Genomic DNA, 19,691 nt, shown 5'->3' on the forward strand with positions numbered 1-19,691 from the left:
ATTTTTAGCATTTTTTTCTACCTCTAACTATTTATTTTGAATTTTTCCCGATTAGGCCTTTATTGGTAAAATTGCGGGAGAATAAATTTTCTAAGATTAATTCCTGTGCTTCTAAGACCTGAAACCAATTTTATAAATTCTCAGAAATATTTAAATAATTAATCCATATTTCTCTTAGAATTATTGAGGTCTCTAGCTATTTAAAATAATTATTTTCCTTCAATTTTTCATTGTTTTCTCGAAAAACCTCCGTGTTTGGAAAATTCTGTAATAATTCATTTTTACACCAATTTCACCTCTAGGGCCTCCATTGAGATTCCAAAACCTCTAATTCACCAATTTTCTATTTTTTAAAAAAATTTTAGAATTTTTCTCAAATTTTTCTATTTTATCCTTCTTGGACCAATAAATTTAAAAATACGGTTCGGACCATTTTTGGGTCTCACACAATGCCTAGTTTTTTTAGCCAATCTTCTTTCCTATTGGCCCTTAACCAAATTTTTTATCCATTTTATCAATGCTAAATTCGACGGCATGTAACAAGTATTGCCCTGCCCAGCTTAATCCATGCGCAGCCCTATTTTTCTCCATTACGATTGTGGTTTGCCAGTTCGCTACCTTCAGCGACATTGTTCTATTCATGCTCTCGGAATTTTTTGGTCCATGAAATCATGGAATAGGAAATAAAATGAAATAAATTTTTTTTTTGAAATGAAAAAGATAGTTATTATTAACTGATAATAACATATTTATAAAATACCTTTCCAATTTTTCATATAAAAGCTACCTAATAGATTTGTCTAGATTACAAAAATTAAATAAATTAGTTAATTATAAGGGAGAATGACAAAAAAAGAAGTTAAAAATTATTAAATCTCAAATTAGGTTTGATAACAACACTTTATTTGGTATTGATAATACAAAATTTGCAAATGATAAGATTTTTTTTTCTTGCATTCCTTATCTGATATTTATAAATTTTCAGCTTCTTTTTCTTGTGTCATTTTTCCTAATTATAACCTGTATGATATAATCAACTTAAAATTCCTTATATATAACATTACATTATGTAATAAAACTAATAAATGTAGATACAAGGTGAAAGGTTTTCACTATGTCCAGAAGTGAATATAATATTCTAGTGCTTTAATAGTAAGCTCATCATCAATGGATGAGATACATAAAATTAAAGGGTAAATAAAGCTATAAAGAATTGCGTAATCCCTCAGACATACGTGCTAGAGATCATCAAATTACAATGCCACAAATTGAATTATATATATAATTATGATATGAAGTGATGGAATTCAAAGATTTAATATTTTTAAATATGTTATTATCCGTTAATAATTACTATATTTTGTATATTATTTTTCTAATTTAAAAGCATACAATACACTGTAGGCGCGGGGGGAGTACAGTCTGGCAGACGCGGGGGGAGTACACACGCAATGGCAGGCAGGCAGACGCGGAGAAACGCGGGACCTCCCCTTGGGGCAGCCCGGCAGAAGCATCTGGAAAACCTAAAACCTCTTGGAGTTCCTCCTTATTTTAACCCATCAACCTACAGGGCACAGGGCAATTACCATCGCTCTTTAGTATCTCTCTAGTCTCTACTCTGATCCCCCTCCCGATTCCTTCTTTTCCTCCTAGTAACCTCCGCTGCGATATGGTACTGGCTACTGAGAAAACCAAGCTCCTCTCTCTGGCCGACTTCAGCCGCCTCCTGGCCCAGGACATAGAGGTCGACATGTCGGGCCTCATGGCATGCAGTGATGAGTTCGTCTTGTTAGTGCCTCTCAGAGGCCCTAAAATTGCCGTTTTCTCCGCCGAGACCACTCGGAACGATGTCATCAGCACAGCACTAACTGATATGGGAGCCGAAGTTCGCAGGTGCTTCCGCAACATCTCCCCCGCCTCCGCTCCGGAGGGGAAGACTCTTGAGGAGTACTGGCGGGGTATCGACCGCGCGCTTGATTGTGGCCCCGATCTGATAGTTGACGACTGCGGTGACGCAACACTCTTGATCCATGAGGGTGTGAAAGCTGAAAAGATTTATGCCAGGACTGGTCAGTTGCCAAACCCCTCTCTCGCCGATACTGCCGAGTTCCAGATTGTTCTCACCATTATCAGGGATGGGCTGAACTCTGATTCCACGAGGTACCGCAACATGAAGGACAGGCTCGTTGGTGTCACTGTGGAGACCACCGCTGGTATTGACAGGCTTAACCGGCTGCAAGCTAATGGAGCTCTGTTGTTTCCTGCCATTAATGTCAACCACTGTTTCACCAAGAGCATGGTTAGGATCATTTAGTTTTAGATCTCTTTCAGATTTTGAAATTTTTGTTAGCGGTCAGAGAGTTGATTTTTTCATTCAGATCTGATGAGTCTGAACTTTCGTACACTTTGTAATTAAATTCCCGCGTAGGCACATCTCCTATTTTTTTTCTCATCCTCGTCTCTTCCCTAGTGATCATGGAACTCTGTTGTTTCCTGCCATTAATGACAACCGCTGTTTCACCTAGAGCACGGTTAGGATCATTTAGTTTTAGATCTGTTTCAGATTTTGAAATTTTTGTTAGCGGTTAGAAAGTTGATTTTTTCATTCAGATCTGATGAGTTTGAACTTTCGTACAATTTGCAATTAAATTCCTCTACTTGTGGCGTGGGCACATCTCCTATTTTTTCTCATTTTCTTGTCTCTTCCTCAGTCACAAGAATCCGTCTCCACTTAGAAACAACACACTTTGACGTTCGGGTCGCGACCAGCACACCGGCTTCTGATTTATTTTTCGCAGATCTGGAACGAAAATGTTAATCTCCTCCAGCCGCACCGCATTATCTCGCCTTGTTGCTTCTGTGGTTAATTACAGATCTGAGATTCTGGGAGGAGGGGTTGCGGGGTTCCGAGGAAGAGAACTTCTCATGTCGGCGGTGGTGGCAGTGGCAGATCTGCTGCACTGAGAGGCCGGCTGGGACGTAGAGAAGAAGGACTAAGCTTGAACAGAAATCAAAAGAGGAAAAAAAACGAAATATAAAAAAAAAAAAAAGTTACAATATTTATATTTAGATTTTTAGGTTGTAATTTTTTACGCTGTTTTAATGAATTTGCCTCTGTATAAAAAAATTACAATACTTATATTTAGATTTTTAGGTTGTAATCTTTTTTATGCTGTTTTAATGAATTTGCCTTTGCATCAAAAAATTACAATACTTGCATTTAGATTTTTAGGTTGTAATTTTCTTACGCTTTTTAAATGAATTTGCCTTTGCATAAAAAAATTACAATATTTATATTTAGATTTTTAGGTTGCAATCGTTTTACCTGTTTTAATGAATTTGCCTTTGCATAAAAAAAAATTACAATATTTATATCAGAAATATTAATTCCTAATTTATGAATCTCAAAAAACCTATCCCGTCACTTGTATTTGATAAAATATTTTTATATACATTTTAAAGCATCAGTTTATTTATATATTGACTAAATTTTATAATTTTATCTCATCATTTTTATAATTATAAGATAAATATTAACATATAGATGTCATGAAACTCGGTCAAAAAAATACGTATCAGGAAAAAATATATACATATCATGTTATGATATAATAATTTTGTTGTCATGTTTTGACTTCCAATATTGATTTCAAAAAAATATATAATGATATAATGTTGGCCAAGACCTCCCCATTTTTGGAAGGAAGGAAAACATGTGAAATTGAAAAAAAAAAAAAAAAAGTTCTATACCTCTTCTCCCCTTCATTTTATTTCCGGCCAAACACACTTACCGTTTCCCCCCACCTCCCTCCAAAAGCCCCAGCCAAACAGGGCCAAGAGGACGGGAAAGAACAGGAGAGATCCCGCGACCATTTTATTTGCCAAATGCTGGCTGGGGCGTGCTCTAAATTTTCATAATCAACTAATTTCGCAGTTCTCAGCTTTTAGTTGTTTTACAAACTCTGCTGTGTTTGACTTTTCGCAATGGTCTCGTAAAACCTTGTGTCCATTTATATCCTGTTGCTAGTTTTGGAAAAACTCGTTAACATCATTATTATTATAATTACATATCTGATATGCTGCATGTTTGTGTGAACAGTTCAGTGAGTCGACCGATTTCCTCTACGCTCTTTTTAATGGCATAAGGGAAGCTACCAACAGGATGATTCCGGTGACACAAGCCGTTGTGTGTGGATACGAAGATGCCAGCGAGGGATATGCTATTGCACTAAAGCAGGCTGGCGCTAAAGTGGCTGTGCTCGAGGTTGATCCCAACCTCGCTACTCAAGCTGTCCTCCGAGGTTTCTCAGTGGTCAAGACCCTTGACGATGTTGTTTCTAAAGCTGACGTACTGGTCATCTCCTGCAACAACATGAACAATATCGCTGCGGTTAAGCTGCACTTAAAGAAGATGAAGAACGACGCCATTATTTACGATGTGGATTCAATATTATCGGACCATAGTAACAACGCCCTATGCTGGACACAAGCACATCTAAAGGGTCAATTCTCACGCCGACAAATGGGTCTTTCCTGATACTAACTCCAGCATCATCGTACTGAGAAAGAAAGAATACCTGTCTCGATCTTGCACAAGACCTGTGGTTGCTATGCTTGAGTTGTGGAGCAAGAGAGGGACAGGCAAGTACGAGAGGAAGGTTTATGACATGCCGGAGCATCTTGAAGAGAAGGTGTCTGCTCTTCACCTTGCCCAGCTTAAGAAGGCGACGTCCGCGACCGGAAAAGAGACCAAAGCACAGGGTGGTCAGTACTCTCTGCCCATAGACGATCAGGGAGATGCGTTGGCTAAAACTGCCGAGCCAAAGATGAGTCGTACGAAGAGGATGCTACTCATGACTGTTCAAGCTTGCTCTCTGCTAGGCGTTATTGCTCTGGGTCTTAGCAAGGCTTCCGAAATTAAAGTTGAGCTTTCCTTGTGCGCTATTTGGGGTAATTAGAGGGTGAGAGGAAGGGACACTGAGCTTCTTTGTTGTAATAAAACTGGATTGAGTTTGTTGTTGTTGTTTTTATTTATTTATTTGTTTTTTGTTTGGGTAATATTAGAGAGGCTTTGGGTCATATATATGTCCGGGAGTTCTGTGAAATCTCTATATATGAACCCCTTCATTGATGAAACCTCTTTATCCTGCAGAATCAGTTATCTATTGAAAAATTCAACACTCAGATCCGTAGTTATTTTTTCTTCCCTTATGCTATAATAATAACAGAAAAGGGGAAAAAAAAATCATTTTCATGTGATTGTTCCAACTCAACTCCAGACGTAGTAAATCGCATTCGCAGTTTGAATTCTAGCATTATCAAAGGAGACATCAGTGCTGATCCTTAGTTTCCTCGCCATGTGCTTTTGCTCTTCGTCTTCGATTTCTAAACAAATTACGCCAAAAAGGAATCAGATGAGTATAAGTAATAGCACATGTTTATTTTCATGTTTTCCCATTTTTGCACACATAGATTGATTTGGCAATATATATATATATATATATATATATATATATATATAAAGCTACATTCCATTTATACTTGGGTAACACAGCAATCTGTGTTTTTTTATGTAGACATTAATCTTAATTTTAGTACATTAGCACTCTACTGGGGTAGCAAATGCAATTGAAAAAAATAACATTGAGGTACTGATGCGTCAAGGAAATAAGACTAGGGTGTTAGGAAAACCTGCAGAACAACAAAAATATACGGTTAAACATTGAGGCACTGATGCGTCAAGGAAATAAGACTATGCTGTTAGGAAAACCTGCAAAACAACAAAAATATACGGTTAAAGTCGTGTCATAGAGATACTGTTCTTATTACAAGATATTCCGCAAACCCCCCCCCCCCAATGAATTAGGAAGCAACACTCCTCAAGATTAAATGAATCTTTCTTGTAATGCTATAGGGTGACAGGACAACAAAGAAAGATTAAAAAAAAAAACCCTCAGTAAGGGACAAAAAATTTCTTCTTATGATTCATTCAAATAGATCGATGGTGAGGGTATTTATAGATAATGAAGTGATGCTTTGAAGTAGTATCTTTTGAAGTAATATACTTCTTCAATTAAAAATTATAACGATATGTTAGATTCATGAGTCTCATAAATTTTTTAATTTATAAGCGCATGATTCATCTCTTCAGATTAAAAATATTTAAACAATATTGAATCGACTCTTTCTTTAACACATCTATACACAATATTAATAATATTCACAACACAGGTGCCATAAAAAAAATTAGGATATTAGATCAACCTGAAAAATAAAGTCAAGATGCTACACGGTTGCTCTTTATACCTTTGTTAATTAAGCAGATGTAACTCTCACGCATTAAAGACAAGAGTCTGCTGAATAAGTTGTTGCATTCAATGCTACGGGCCCGGTTTGACGCGTGGGATTAAGGGGTTTCAATTGGGCGATGCTAACGTTCATGCTTTCGAATTATTGAAAGGAAAAAAGAAACAAAAAGAAAAAAACACCTTTGATGTTTTCGAATAAGATGGGAGCCCTAATCCTATCGCTCATGCGATTCCATGATAAACCTCCCGTCCTAGATATAAATATAAGATCTCTTTCGTAGTATAATTTATACTATAAAAATAATCTTATATTTAAGACCGCGTGAATACCACCAACGATATTAGAAGATTAGTCATAGGATTGAACATTTTCTTACCGAATTATGGCGGTAATGTTTTTCAAATTCCTATTTTGCCCAATCCCAAGCCTCTCTTCCCCCGCCTCTTGATTTCCTTCCTCCACTCTCCAGTCGCCATTTGCTACTCGCCGACGAGAGAGAAACAACTACCAGCGAGGGAGGAGCAAGTAATTACAGTCCGATCTGCTTTCTCCGTTGTCCCACCGCGAACATGTGACCAGTCCCAAGCCAGTGAAGCTTCAGGTGAGCTGTGAACAAAACCAAAAGCTTCGAACCCCATGACTGAACCCCAAACCAACGAAGCTTCAGACAAGCCGTGAACAGATCCTAAAAGGAGCAAGACGATGGAGAAGAAGCTAATTAGCACATGAGAGAAAGCTATTAAATAATCAATAACATATGCAAATGTATGAAAGTAATCTCACGCCTTTCGACGATGATGGAGACGAGTAAGGTCCATGTGGTCCTATGGAAGTGAAGATATCGGTAGCGGAAGCTCTAGAGAGATGAAGCAAATCCCATGAAGGTGAACAGCAGACCAACTCTGCAGAGGGTTGATCAGATCTCCTGGTTTTTGGGGTCCTATAATTCTCCTCTCCATTTTGTCTTTATATTTAGGACAGGAGGAATATATCAGAAAGCTAGCATGGGTTTTCACAGGGGCAGAAATAGAAGGCGTAACAAGTTTTGAATGAGAGAGGGAAGGGCGATTATGGCTGCCGGAACAAACCGACGCCGCGGGACAAGAAGATGGACCAAGCCCCGCTGCTGGAGGAGATCTGGATCGGAGACAAAGAGGTCAAAACCCTAGAGGAAGTTACCCCTATAATACTCCTCCGGTCCTTAATATAAGACCTATTTAACTAATTTGATTAGATTAAAGAAGTTAGGTAAGTTACTTAATTATTAAAAATATGACACGTTTTTCCTAAAACACCATAATTATCTTTCTTAATACCCCCTCTCTTCTACTTGATTATTGTTGAGAGAATATCCATAGGGATAATTTAGAGAAAATTGATAAATATGAGAAATGAGTCTTATATTTAGGATCAAAACCAACTCAATAATTGGGTCCTATATTAAGGACCAAAAGAGTATTTTTTTTAGGGCTATTCTAGTCTTTTTAATAATTTATACGTGATTATGAAATCAAATTAAAGTAGGTGTTCCTTTATATTACTCCATACAAACCTAATTTTGAAACCTCAATTTCACAGCTGGAAGTGGGAATGGAACTATGAGTTTATTACATATTTTTTAAAATGGGTTAAAACGCAAAAATATTCATAAATTTTTAGCAAATGTGTGGCTAGTATTATAAACTTTTCTTATATATAAAAATGTTAACGAATTTTTATGAATAGGACAAAAATATCAACTCCATTAACTTCTGCAAACTTCTGTACTTTTTATTTTGGTAGGCCTTGCACTATTGTTTTTAAATGATTATTTTATTAACCAAAAACTCCTTCCACACTCTCTCTTCTCTCACCTTCTACCATCAATCAAACACGTCCTATCTTTCTCTCTCTTATTTTTAACTTCTCAACTCTCTTGGTCCTTCTCTTCAACCAGAATTCCATTGCCCATTATGAGTGTGTTTGAATTAACGGTGACAAAACTGATTTTTCCAAACTGAAGTTAGAGTAAAAGTCAATTAGTATAATGTGATTTTTGTTTAAATTGCCATTTATAAAAAATCATTTGAAAAAATGAAAATTATTTAGGATAATTAATTAAAAAAATAAGTTTAGATATAAAATGACTGAAAAAGACATGAACTTTATTGGATAATAGTATTTTGTATTATATGATATTAATGTAATAATTGTTGAGAAAATAATTAAAATTAAAATTATAAAATAAAATGTTTGTTAGTGAGAAAAATTTAAAAATACATGGTAGATAACTAAATATATTTTTAGCAAAGAAAATTAAATATATAAAATGGATAAACATAAATATAAATTAAGATTCATTAAAATTGAAATTTCTTGAACTAAATAATATTGCATAGCTAATTGGATCATAAGCTTTGTACAATTTACTCTCTAATTGAGTCATGAACACGATTCATTTATGCGAAAGATGTTAAACTTGACGAGGATGCCTCATCAGCTACATAATTATTGTCATAGTCAATTACACTTTCATATTCACATATTTAGCTTGTATGAAGTGGTCATTGGTTCAAGAATTTTTCCTAATAAAATTATTCACAGCCATTGTTACACAAACTATGCAGACTTGTATTTGAAATTTGAATTTAAGCATATCTCTTAAGATTGCAAACCTATTCTTCCAAACCCCAAAAGTTCTTTCAATAGTGCCACTCAAACTTGAATGATAGTAATTGAAGGCCTCATTTTTATTTCTAAATCTTGGTTGGTGGCTAAAGTTTGGAAGATGATAGCACTCACGTCTATACGGGCCAAGGTATTTCATTAGTGTTGGATGACCAACATCAACCAAACAATATTTGCCTAATGAATGATGAAATTATTAGTTGATGTCAAATTAGTGCAATTGAGAAATGGTTTCAAAATAATTGAATTGAAACTTATAGTAACATACCTTAAGGTAGATGGGAGAAATTCATGAATGGAGTTGAGATAGCACTATGAAACACAAGGGCATATTGCAGGCTACCTTCCCATCTTGCCAACATGAAAGTGAAGCGTATATCCCAATCATATATATCCATGACATTTTGAGTTAGATATCTTTTTCTTCCAATACATTTGTCTTAGCCATCATGACCAACCTTACAGTTTATATAGGTGCCATCAATTGATCTTATTGTATCCTTACGGGCATATTGCGCGCTACCTTCCCACCTCACCAACATGAAAGTGAAGCGTATATCCCAATCATATACATCCATGATATTTTGAGTTAGATATCTTTTTGTTCCAATATATTTGTCTTACCTATCATGACTAACCTTACAGTTTATGTAGGTGTCATCAATTGATCCTATTGCATCCTTAAAAAATGGGTAGTATCGTGGATTATTTCTATTTTTGGGTGACAATAAGAAAATGTAGGATGTGTGGCTTGATATTTTCCCTAGGTAGATTGAGGCAAGCATGCAATACTCTATGAAAATGCCTACTGATTGTTTCTCCTGAATGGTGAAACTTCTCTTGGATCATCCCATTACACTATCCATGTGTAATTATATTCAAGAACATGGCAACAGATTCATGCAGACCTATGTACTTAGAATTCTGTAACCCATGTTCAACCAATTTAGAGCACAATTGGATCAATATCTTTGCTTCCATTCTAAACATATTCTTACACTGTCCTAAATGCCAGTGCAAAAGTTCCTATACCCATAAATAACTTTTTTGTTCACTAGTTCTATATGGTTGTTTACATGCAAAGGGAGTCACATAATGACCCATTAATACACTTTAATAATTGGGTTATGTGTTGATGTGAAAAGGGAAGCAATTAAGACTATCGATCTTGATTACCCAATCATTCATCGTCCCATCCCTTGTCCCAACCCTCGTTAAATCTGACATGGATTATATAACCTATGAGTGGTTAAATACCAAGTATGAGTATCTTAAACATATAGTAAAACACACAAAAAAGGAAGAACATATGTTGCAACATGTCATAAGCAGAGAACAATGCATTGTCACTGAACAACCTAATTAGAACACACAACATAAGAGCATAATTAGAATCATAAAAAGCTAAGTCATAAAAGGTATCTTGAAACAACACATTATCATTAAACACATTGAACTAGAAAAAGGAAAGTCATAATTGGTCTCTTGACACAGCTTAAGGATGCTTTGTTTTCATATATGACGGCGGGTTGTAAGCATTGTACTTTAACCAAGCTACCAACATCGCTCAATTTCCTTTGAGGCTAGCTAGCATATATATATATATATATATCCCTCATAGGCATGTGTGCCAAAAGATTACAACAGAGGATACAAAGTTCAGTATTAGATGCAATTTCCTCTATGGTTAACATATCAGTGACATAGTTAGTTGTATCATTATCACTATTGCAAATTTTGCTTACTGCCTCTGTTGTGTCCTTGTACTAGCTGTCATACTTACTGCATTTGTTATTTTTTTATGCTGAAATTTTTGCTTTTTGTGCTTATCTACCCTTCACCTCTCTTCCTCTTCCCTTGACTTCCTAAACCACTAGGCACACTAGGTGCAGTGTTTGAAGTATGTGCGGTTACATTGATACCTTCCAATTCATCTGAAATTCCTGCACTACGTCTAATGTCAACACCTAAAAGCTTGTCTTTGCTATTTCCTGAACCTTCTTCTAGGTCTATCGTTGGTTAGTACACATTATCCTGATTGACCCTCTATGGTTTAGGCTAGGTAAAAGATGATATCCATATATTCTCTCTAGATGTCGTAGTAACCTTGAATATAGTATCTAATTCAATTTGAAATTTTAACCGATTGTGCTTAAACTTTTCATATGCTAGAGTGTCCTGCAAAGTCACAAGTAAACCAAAACTAAATCATATCTAATATCATAATACCGCTTATGAGTTAATATAAACTAGTTCATACTTATTTTTTCCCCCTCTCTTACCACTCATCTGATGCCATCACTATATTCCTTTTAGGGTCCCACCCTATGCTATTTTCTTTAGTGATTAATGATTCAAATGCCTTCCACTCTTTCCTCAAGTTATCTAACCTATTTTTCAGTTGCTTCTCATCATATCCTCTCCCTGCCTTTTCATTCAATGCTTTTCCAATGTTGTTCTAGCCTTTCTTTGTAAACAAAAATCCTTGACGATGCTTGCTATAGATTTAGTCAATGCATGCTTTGAGGAAAACCTGTGTGGTGCTAACATCCCAATGCGCTTTGCATTTAACGTTACTGATAATTCTATGCTACAATGCCTATGAGAGAAAAATTAAGGCTATATATTGTAAACAACAAACTCAAGCTACATCTAATTTATTGTTTCTTTTACTTATTTGAAAAGAGAAACTTTACTTTTCTTATGTTTAAACTAACCGAATATAAACTTTTGTTTTAAAAAATCATATAATTGCTATGTGTCATCGTAGTAAGATAGAAGGACAGTAGCTCAATGACCAATTCGAAAGGCAACAAAAAAAAATCTAAATGATGATGGGGTTGGTAGAAAAAGGAGAGAGCTCATAGTATAAAATTGTAGCATGAAGAGAATACTACTAAAACAAAGTAGATCAAATAATTGTCTATAATAAGTATACAATGTATAAATTAACGACAATAGTATAATACATTAATTTATCTAAAGTAAGTATCAAGCCAGCTCCTTTAACAAACAATATATATGTGTATGTGAGCAAATATTTATCTAAAGTAACTATCATTTTACTGGGCTAAAAATTGAAAACATGATCTATAGGTTATCTCTTCAATATAGGAAAGCAAGATCAATGTGGATGGAATCCCATGTCTTCTCATACTGTACCTTTTTTTTTTTTTAAACTCTTGATCAAAAGTAGGCGTGGCTCCATATTCCCAACCAACCTCTTCCATCTTATAATTTTTCCAAGTTCAAATATATAACAATCAAAAGTTGGCACATACCTAACCTTCTTCCAATTTGCAAAAATAGATTAAAAGGTTATCTAGTCTCTAACGCTATGTTTGGCTCGATGGAGGGAAGGGGAGGGGAGGGGAGGGGAGGGGAGGGGAGCTACAAACTGGAGGGGAGGGGAGGGAGGGGGGGGGGGGGGGATTTTAATGATCTCCTGTTTGGATTGATTGGAGGGGAGGGGAGGGGAGAGAGTAATTTTAATAATACCTTATTTTGTTCTGATAAAAAATTGACTATTTTAACCTTATAAAATTTAAATGAATTTTCTGACTTTTTTATTTTATTAAGATATAATTATATATATAATGCAATTCACCAATTTTAATTTACAAGACACAGTCACACACTTATAGGATATCAAGATAAAAAGTAGTAAGTGATAGATTTCAATCAGAGAAAAGACCTTGAAGGTGAAAGAAAATACCGACGGCCTCTTGGAATCAGAAGAAGAGAAGAAAAAAAAGGTTTGCAAATGCTTACTAATTTTGGAGACAATTATCTCAACAACCTCTTGCTAAATGTTCAAAAGAACTCTCTTATATAGAAATGTTTACGATTGATTAGGGGTTAACAAATCGAAAGGGTATATGAGGAATTAAAATATTATTTTTCATCTTCCCTCCAAAAAACCCTACTTTTGGAGGGGAGGCTAGAAGGGAAGAAGAGGGGAGAAGAACCCCTCCCCTCTTTAAAAAATATCTTAACCAAACGAGGGGAGGAGAGTTGCTCCCCTCCCCTCCTAAAAAATTGCACTAGCCAAACAAGGGGAGGGAAGCAACTTTCCTCCCCTCCCCTCCGAAAACCCTGTACCAAACATAGTGTAAGAGCAAATTCTTACTCTAAGTTGGCAAGTTATTACTACCACATGAAGGGTTCAGAATATTTAGACAGAGAGGAAGTAGACGAGGAGCATAATGATATATATATATATATATATAGCAACACATTCAAACAAACAAACAAACACCTAGCCAAGCGACGACTTAATGATCATAAGAAATATATGTTTTATTCATCAAAGTTTGATCATTTTGAAAATTGTTTTGAAAATAAATTCTTCAACATATCACATTGGTATTAGAAGCTTCATTAGTGACCATTTAAGTCGATGCTGCAAAGTGAGGCAATTCAACTAATTGAGAAGTAACCAAAAAAATCAAGTCTTAAAAACATAACATGGTTATTGTAAGTAACCAACGAAAGCAAGTGTTAAAAACAGAGAAATAGCTATGGGTTTCTATTGTTCAATAATTTTTTTGGTTTGGGCATATAACTTCTATTTTTTAGAGATGCAAAAGAATCATAAGCTCTAGTGGTTTTCTTGGCGCAAGTTAAACTATAAAGGGTAATGGGACATGAATATTCATTGAAGTTTCTGGACGCCAAGAAAGGTGCACAAGTTAAGTTTCAAGAAAAATCAGTCAACAATTCAAATTAGTAAACATTTCTACATTTAACAATTAATTGGTAATCAAAATAGTTTCAAATAATGGCACATTCTTTCCAGAACAAATTTCAGTAAATCAATACAAACAAATAATGTGTTTGCTGCCCAGATAAAAAAATTTCAGTAAATCAGTATAAACAAAATATTTCAGAATACTTGCCCAAATCAAAAGACATTTACCTGTTAGTGTTTGCTGTAATGGTGAAATCGATTCAAACACAAGTGAGATTGAGCAGAGAACGCCCAGATATACTCGAAGCATAATGCCTCTGGTACAGCATAATAAACCAGATTGATGAATGACGATGCGAGCTTGATTAGAGAACTGGCAAAACTAGGCCACTAACGATGAAGAATAGAAAGGAAGAAGACCACATGGATCTCTAGCGCACCAAACCTCACCTTTAGTTGATGTTTAGAGCATCTAATGGTGAACGACAGTGCGACCTAGGTTGGAAAACTGGCGGACCACGCAACTGACAGAAGAAGAGAAAGGGGGAAGAGTTCTGTTAAGTGTTAGCCGTAAGGGAGAAGAGGGAGAAGAGTGAGGGAGAAAAGTGAAGGGCAAATATGGTAGGTGGTATTTTGAATGAGTATTAAATGCTCTCTCTAACAGTAAATTAACTTATTAGACACCAAAAAAATCACTTTGCTCAGTGTTGAAAGGCATTACCATTTTGTCCCAAAAGTTGGTTGGGCTAAAAGCCCCTCCAAACAGCCAATAAAACCCAAATAAGCCCCGAACCTTAGTTTCCCACATTCCAATACACTTTTCCAACTCCAAACGGGAATCCAAACATACCCTATATATCTAGACTCCAAAACTATCAGCCTCAACATAAAGGTCATGTAGCCAATCATATCCTCATTTTCTCATATCTGTTTAGTACTTTGGTCAAATAAAAAAGCACTTTTAAAAAGTATTTTTATGCAAATCGAAACAAAACTTATCTCACATATTTACTTCATATATCATAAAATTACTTTTAAAACTATGGTTTGGTTTCCACCTAAACACGTCCTAAGAAGTTTCCATGTTTGGATGCCTGACTCTTTGATGTATGCCACGTAGATAGAAAAGCTAGGGTAAAAGGAATTGAATAATCCGAAGCACAGTGCTCTGCGTTCCTTTATTGAATATATAGACAAGAATACAATAGCTAGAGGACAAAACGCATTACAAAGAATCAGCAGAAATAATTGAGAGCCTATTGAAACTAGACACGTGTAAAGGTGAGAATATTCTAGACAACCTATAGCTGATACAATATCGGACTCTTAATACAAAATATGATATAACATGTTATGCTTTAACATTCCCCCTCAAACGAGAGGGTGTGATAGACAGCCCGAGTTTGCGCCTGAAGTGGGAGAACTAAGAGTGAGCAAGAGACTTTGTTAGGTAGTCTGCTACCTGATGACTTGAAGGTATATATCTGATGTCAATACATCGAGAAGCCAGCAGGTCTCTAACAAAATGAATATCAATCTCTATATGCTTGCTCCGACTATGTTGAACTGGATTTGAAGCTAGAGCTCGTGCACTAATGTTGTCACACCACAGCACAGCAGGTTGTTTTAAAAACAAGCCTAATTCAAATAATAAAGATGTGATCCATTTTACCTCAGCAGCTCCATCAGCTAATGCTCGATATTCAGACTCAGTGCTGGATCTAGAAACCACCCTCTGTTTGCGAGAAGACCAGGAAACTAACGTATTACCCAGATAAATACAAAAACCCCCCATGGATTTTTGGTCATCAAGATCAGTAGCCCAATCAGCATCAGTATATGCCATAATTTGTAGAGATGATAGAGGTTTTATGTGCAAGCTATAACTGTATGTTCCTTTCAAATATCTCAGTATACGCTTGACAGCTTGAAAATGGTTCACTGTTGGATTTGATAAAAATTGACTTAGCTTATTTACAGAAAAAGCAATATCCGGCCGAGTAGTTGTTAAATACTGTAAAGATCCTATGGCTCTTCTGTACAGAGTGGGATCTTTCCTCAATTCACCATCATCGAATGAAAAATGTCTACCTGTAACCATAGGTGTTGGGACAGGGGCATAATCTAGCATATTAAATTTCTTTAACAGGTCCAATACATATTTCCCTTGATTCAGAAAAATTCCAGAACTGTCTCTAAAGACTTCAAGACCCAGAAAATAGTATAGCAGTCCAAGGTCTTTCAAGGAGAACATAGAATTCAGTTTTTGCACAAAACTTCTCAGATAATCTGAATTGTTTCCAGTGATCAAAATGTCATCCACATAAATCAAAACAAAGACAGTGATGTTACAGTATTTAACAACTACTCGGACCGTCGAAGGTTTGATTACTGGGCTGAAGGTTTCTCCATAGTCAATTCCGGCAGCTTGTTGGAAACCTTTCGCAACCAGTCGTGCTTTGTGCTTCAGTATAGAACCGTCTGCACAAAACTTGGTCTTAAAGACCCATTTACAATCAACAAGCTTCTGTGAACCATCGTATGGCACTAGGACCCAGGTTTTATTTTTCTGCAAGGCGTTGAACTCATCCACCATTGCTTGCCGCCATTGAGGAAGAGAAAGAGCCATAGGGATTAAAGCGGGTTCAGATGCCTTTGACAAGGATTTTGGGTCTTCCGCTTGCATAAGCCCAATAAATGGATGCTTGGGCTTGTAAATTCCGTCCTTGGCTCGGGTAACCATATGATGTCTATTTAATGGATCTTGTGGTGGATTTTGGGCTTCAACCTCAATATTGGGCCTGTTACTCATAGACTGATCTGCAGAGGGTACTTCATCATATGGGCTTCGAGGTGGAGAGCCATTTTGTAATACATTGTCAGTCCTTGAGAGTGAATCAGTACTATTTGAAGAAGAGCTCGTGGAGACTTCAATATTTGCTTCAGGTTGCTGATTTTGTGTTAATAGATTCACAGAGTGCACTGGTGGAGGCATTATCATCGTTGCATCATCTGATTCTCTTGCACCTGCTCTTTTATTTAAAAATCCTGTGACAAAAGGGAAGGAAGATGGATTAAAAACCACATGTCTGGACACAAATATTTTCCTAGTGGAGCTCAAACATTTATACCTTTTTTGTTGATTTGCTACACCCAAATAGACACACCTTTGACTATGAAATTGAAATTTGTGCTCATTATAAGGTTTCAAGCAAGGATAACAAGCACACCCAAAGGGTTGTAAAGATTTGTAATCTGGCTTTGTTTTAAACAATACAAACAGAGGAGTTTTGCCTTCTAATACTGGTGTAGGCAATCTGTTTATCAAGTAGACAGCCACTTGGAAAGCATCCACCCAATATGTGAGTGGCATATGTGCTTGAGCTAGTAAAGTCAGTCCCATCTCAACTATGTGACGGTGCTTTCTCTCTGCGCGACCGTTTTGAGGAGATGTATATGGACAAGTAAATCTTAAATTGATGCCAGCAGACTGAGCTATAGGGACAAAAGGCTTGTACTCTGAACCATTATCACACTGCAGAGCTTTAATTTTCTTGTTGAATTGATTTTCAACGAAAGCCTTGAAATGATTAAAGGCATGTATAGCTTCCCCTTTGTGTTTTAGTGGATAAATCCAAGTATAGCGACTAAAATCATCGACAAAATGAATATAAAACCTGTGTCCATGAACAGATTGCACTGGAGAAGGTCCCCACAAGTCAGAGTGAATTAAATCTAAAGGCTCAGAAGCATGAGAGACAGAATGAGTAAACGGTAAATGTTTTGATTTCCCAAGTTGACAGGCTTCACAAAAGTATTTTTCATTCACAGGAATTTTCATATTACACCTGTTCAAAATTTCTTTCAAAATTCTAAAGCTAGGATGTCCTAATTTGTGGTGCCAATTTCTAACTTCATCTTCATCTCCGGTAAAACGAGCAACGTGCACTTGAGGTTGTAACTTAGCCTTACTGCCCATTGGATACATTCCGTCCCTGGGCGTTCCTTGCATCAGCAATTCCCCTGTCACTTTGTCCTTCACAGTACACCCAGAATTAGTGAAGCTCACATCAACAAAATTATCTTCTATAAGTCTATTCACACTCATGAGATTTTTAGTGGCATTAGGAACTAATAAGACATCCTTGAGAAGCAGTTTAGTGTTAGAGGTAGGGCAGGGTATGAATTTTGAGCCAATACCCAAGATCCGACTCTTTTCACCAGTACAAGTAGAAAGATGAGACTTACCAACCGGAGCTACTTGATCAAGGTTGTCTGAATTAGGAGTCACATGGTAATTAGCTCCGCTATCCATGTACCAATTTGGATCTGAAACAGAGTAAGGGGAAGCATAGTAGGCATGAGGATCAACAGGTCGACCATAGTTTGATGTGGGCATAAAGTTTCGATCATTTCTATAGTAGCAGTTCGCCATGATATGTCCTGGTCGTTGACAGTAGAAGCAGTAGGTTCTGCCGTTGTTACCCCCTCCTCGACGACCACGTGATCTACCACGTGCACCACGACCTCCACGCCAACCATTGCGTCCAGAACCAGAGTCGGAAAAATGACGATCAGGTGAGGCACCAGTCGGAGTATCTTGACGTTGAGCTACATTAGCACTCGACTGAATAGTGAGGGAAGCAAAATGGCTAAGTTGTTCCAAGCGACCTTCAAAAGAAAGAAGGGAGGCTTGTGCATCAATCCAAGTGAGCCCAGTTTGATCAGCAAGCTTGACAACGATCGCGTTGTATTCTGCATCTAGACCATTTAACGTATGGAGAAGTAATTCCTCATCACTGACAGGTGCTCCAGCAAGAGCAAGCTTATCTGCAATATTTTTCATTTTGCTCAGGAACTCTTCCATCTTCATTCCATTTTTCCTGGTGTGATGCAGCTCAGTCTTGTACACCATTATCCTTGCCTTAGTCGATGCACAAGTTAGTCCACGAGCACCACTCCACAGCTCTAAAGCGGTTTTGCAGTGAAGAAGCTGTGCTCCAACATCTTGAGTCATAGTGTTTCTTAACCATCCTACCAGCATTCGATCTACCACAAACCATTCCTCGTATTCTGGATTCACCGTCGTCCCTTTAGCTTCAGGGAGCAAGCGAGGCGGGATCCTGGCAGAGGCATTGAGGTGTCCTTCTAAGCGGTTCCCTTCAATCAGCGGCAAGACAACAGACTCCCACACAAGGTAATTGCTGCGATCCAGCTTAATCGCAGACGTTTGGCTTGAAGAGCTAAAAAGGCTATAGGTTTTTGAAGCAGAGGAGGTAGAGTCAGCCGCCGCCATGGCTCTGGTACCAAGATAGAAAAGCTAGGGTAAAAGGAATTGAATAATCCGAAGCACAGTGCTCTGCGTTCCTTTATTGAATATATAGACAAGAATACAATAGCTAGAGGACAAAACGCATTACAAAGAATCAGCAGAAATAATTGAGAGCCTATTGAAACTAGACACGTGTAAAGGTGAGATTATTCTAGACAACCTATAGCTGATACAATATCGGACTCTTAATACAAAATATGATATAACATGTTATGCTTTAACACACGTTAATTAATAATCCTCACCAATGACAAGAAACAAATTTTTACCCCAATAATTTATTTTTTAATTGTATGTTTATAGATGTTATATGCATATTCATGATGATCTAGACTTTAGTTACCTCGAACCAAGTAATGAAGCAGGTCATCAATGAAGATCGTCATTTCTTTTACATCAAGCCCATGCACTATGGTCAAAGCACAGGCACGACAAAGAATGACAAAAAAATCAATGCAAAAATAGCCGCCAAATGGGGAATGTTGGACTGGTTAACTCAAGGTGGCACCGGATTCTATGACGTGCTATTCTTGTACTCCACCACCTGACCGACCACCTTTATTCATTATGTGTCCTTGAAAAACCAAGAACTAAAAGCAACTGATCCAACCCAGAGGGAAAAAACCAAACGACGGGAATTTTTAAGATCTAGAGCTCATCACCGTTATCTTCGACCATTCCATTCTCATCTTT

General features: G+C 36.8%; 1 protein-coding gene across 1 annotated transcript; it reads left to right on the forward strand.

Moving 5' to 3' along the window:
• The first annotated feature begins 1,669 nt into the window (after positions 1 to 1,669).
• Positions 1,670 to 4,537, forward strand: LOC114748621 (adenosylhomocysteinase-like). Its single transcript, XM_028937057.1, has 2 exons — positions 1,670 to 2,299; positions 4,100 to 4,537. Exons 1-2 carry the CDS (start codon positions 1,670 to 1,672, stop codon positions 4,535 to 4,537), a joined length of 1,068 nt encoding a protein of 355 aa, XP_028792890.1.
• Positions 4,538 to 19,691: the final 15,154 nt, after the last annotated feature.

This window comes from Neltuma alba, unplaced genomic scaffold, assembly GCF_004799145.2.
Source record: "Neltuma alba isolate B1F8T4 unplaced genomic scaffold, ASM479914v2 tig00005764_pilon, whole genome shotgun sequence".
NCBI lineage: Eukaryota > Viridiplantae > Streptophyta > Magnoliopsida > Fabales > Fabaceae > Neltuma > Neltuma alba.

Bases quoted from the DNA above. Each gene is read 5' to 3' on its own strand.
- LOC114748621 (XM_028937057.1), top strand. From the start codon at position 1,670: ATGGTACTGGCTACTGAGAAAACCAAGCTCCTCTCTCTGGCCGACTTC. The intron at 2,300-4,099 runs GTTAGGATCATT...TTGTGTGAACAG, and splicing joins ACTGTTTCACCAAGAGCATG to TTCAGTGAGTCGACCGATTT.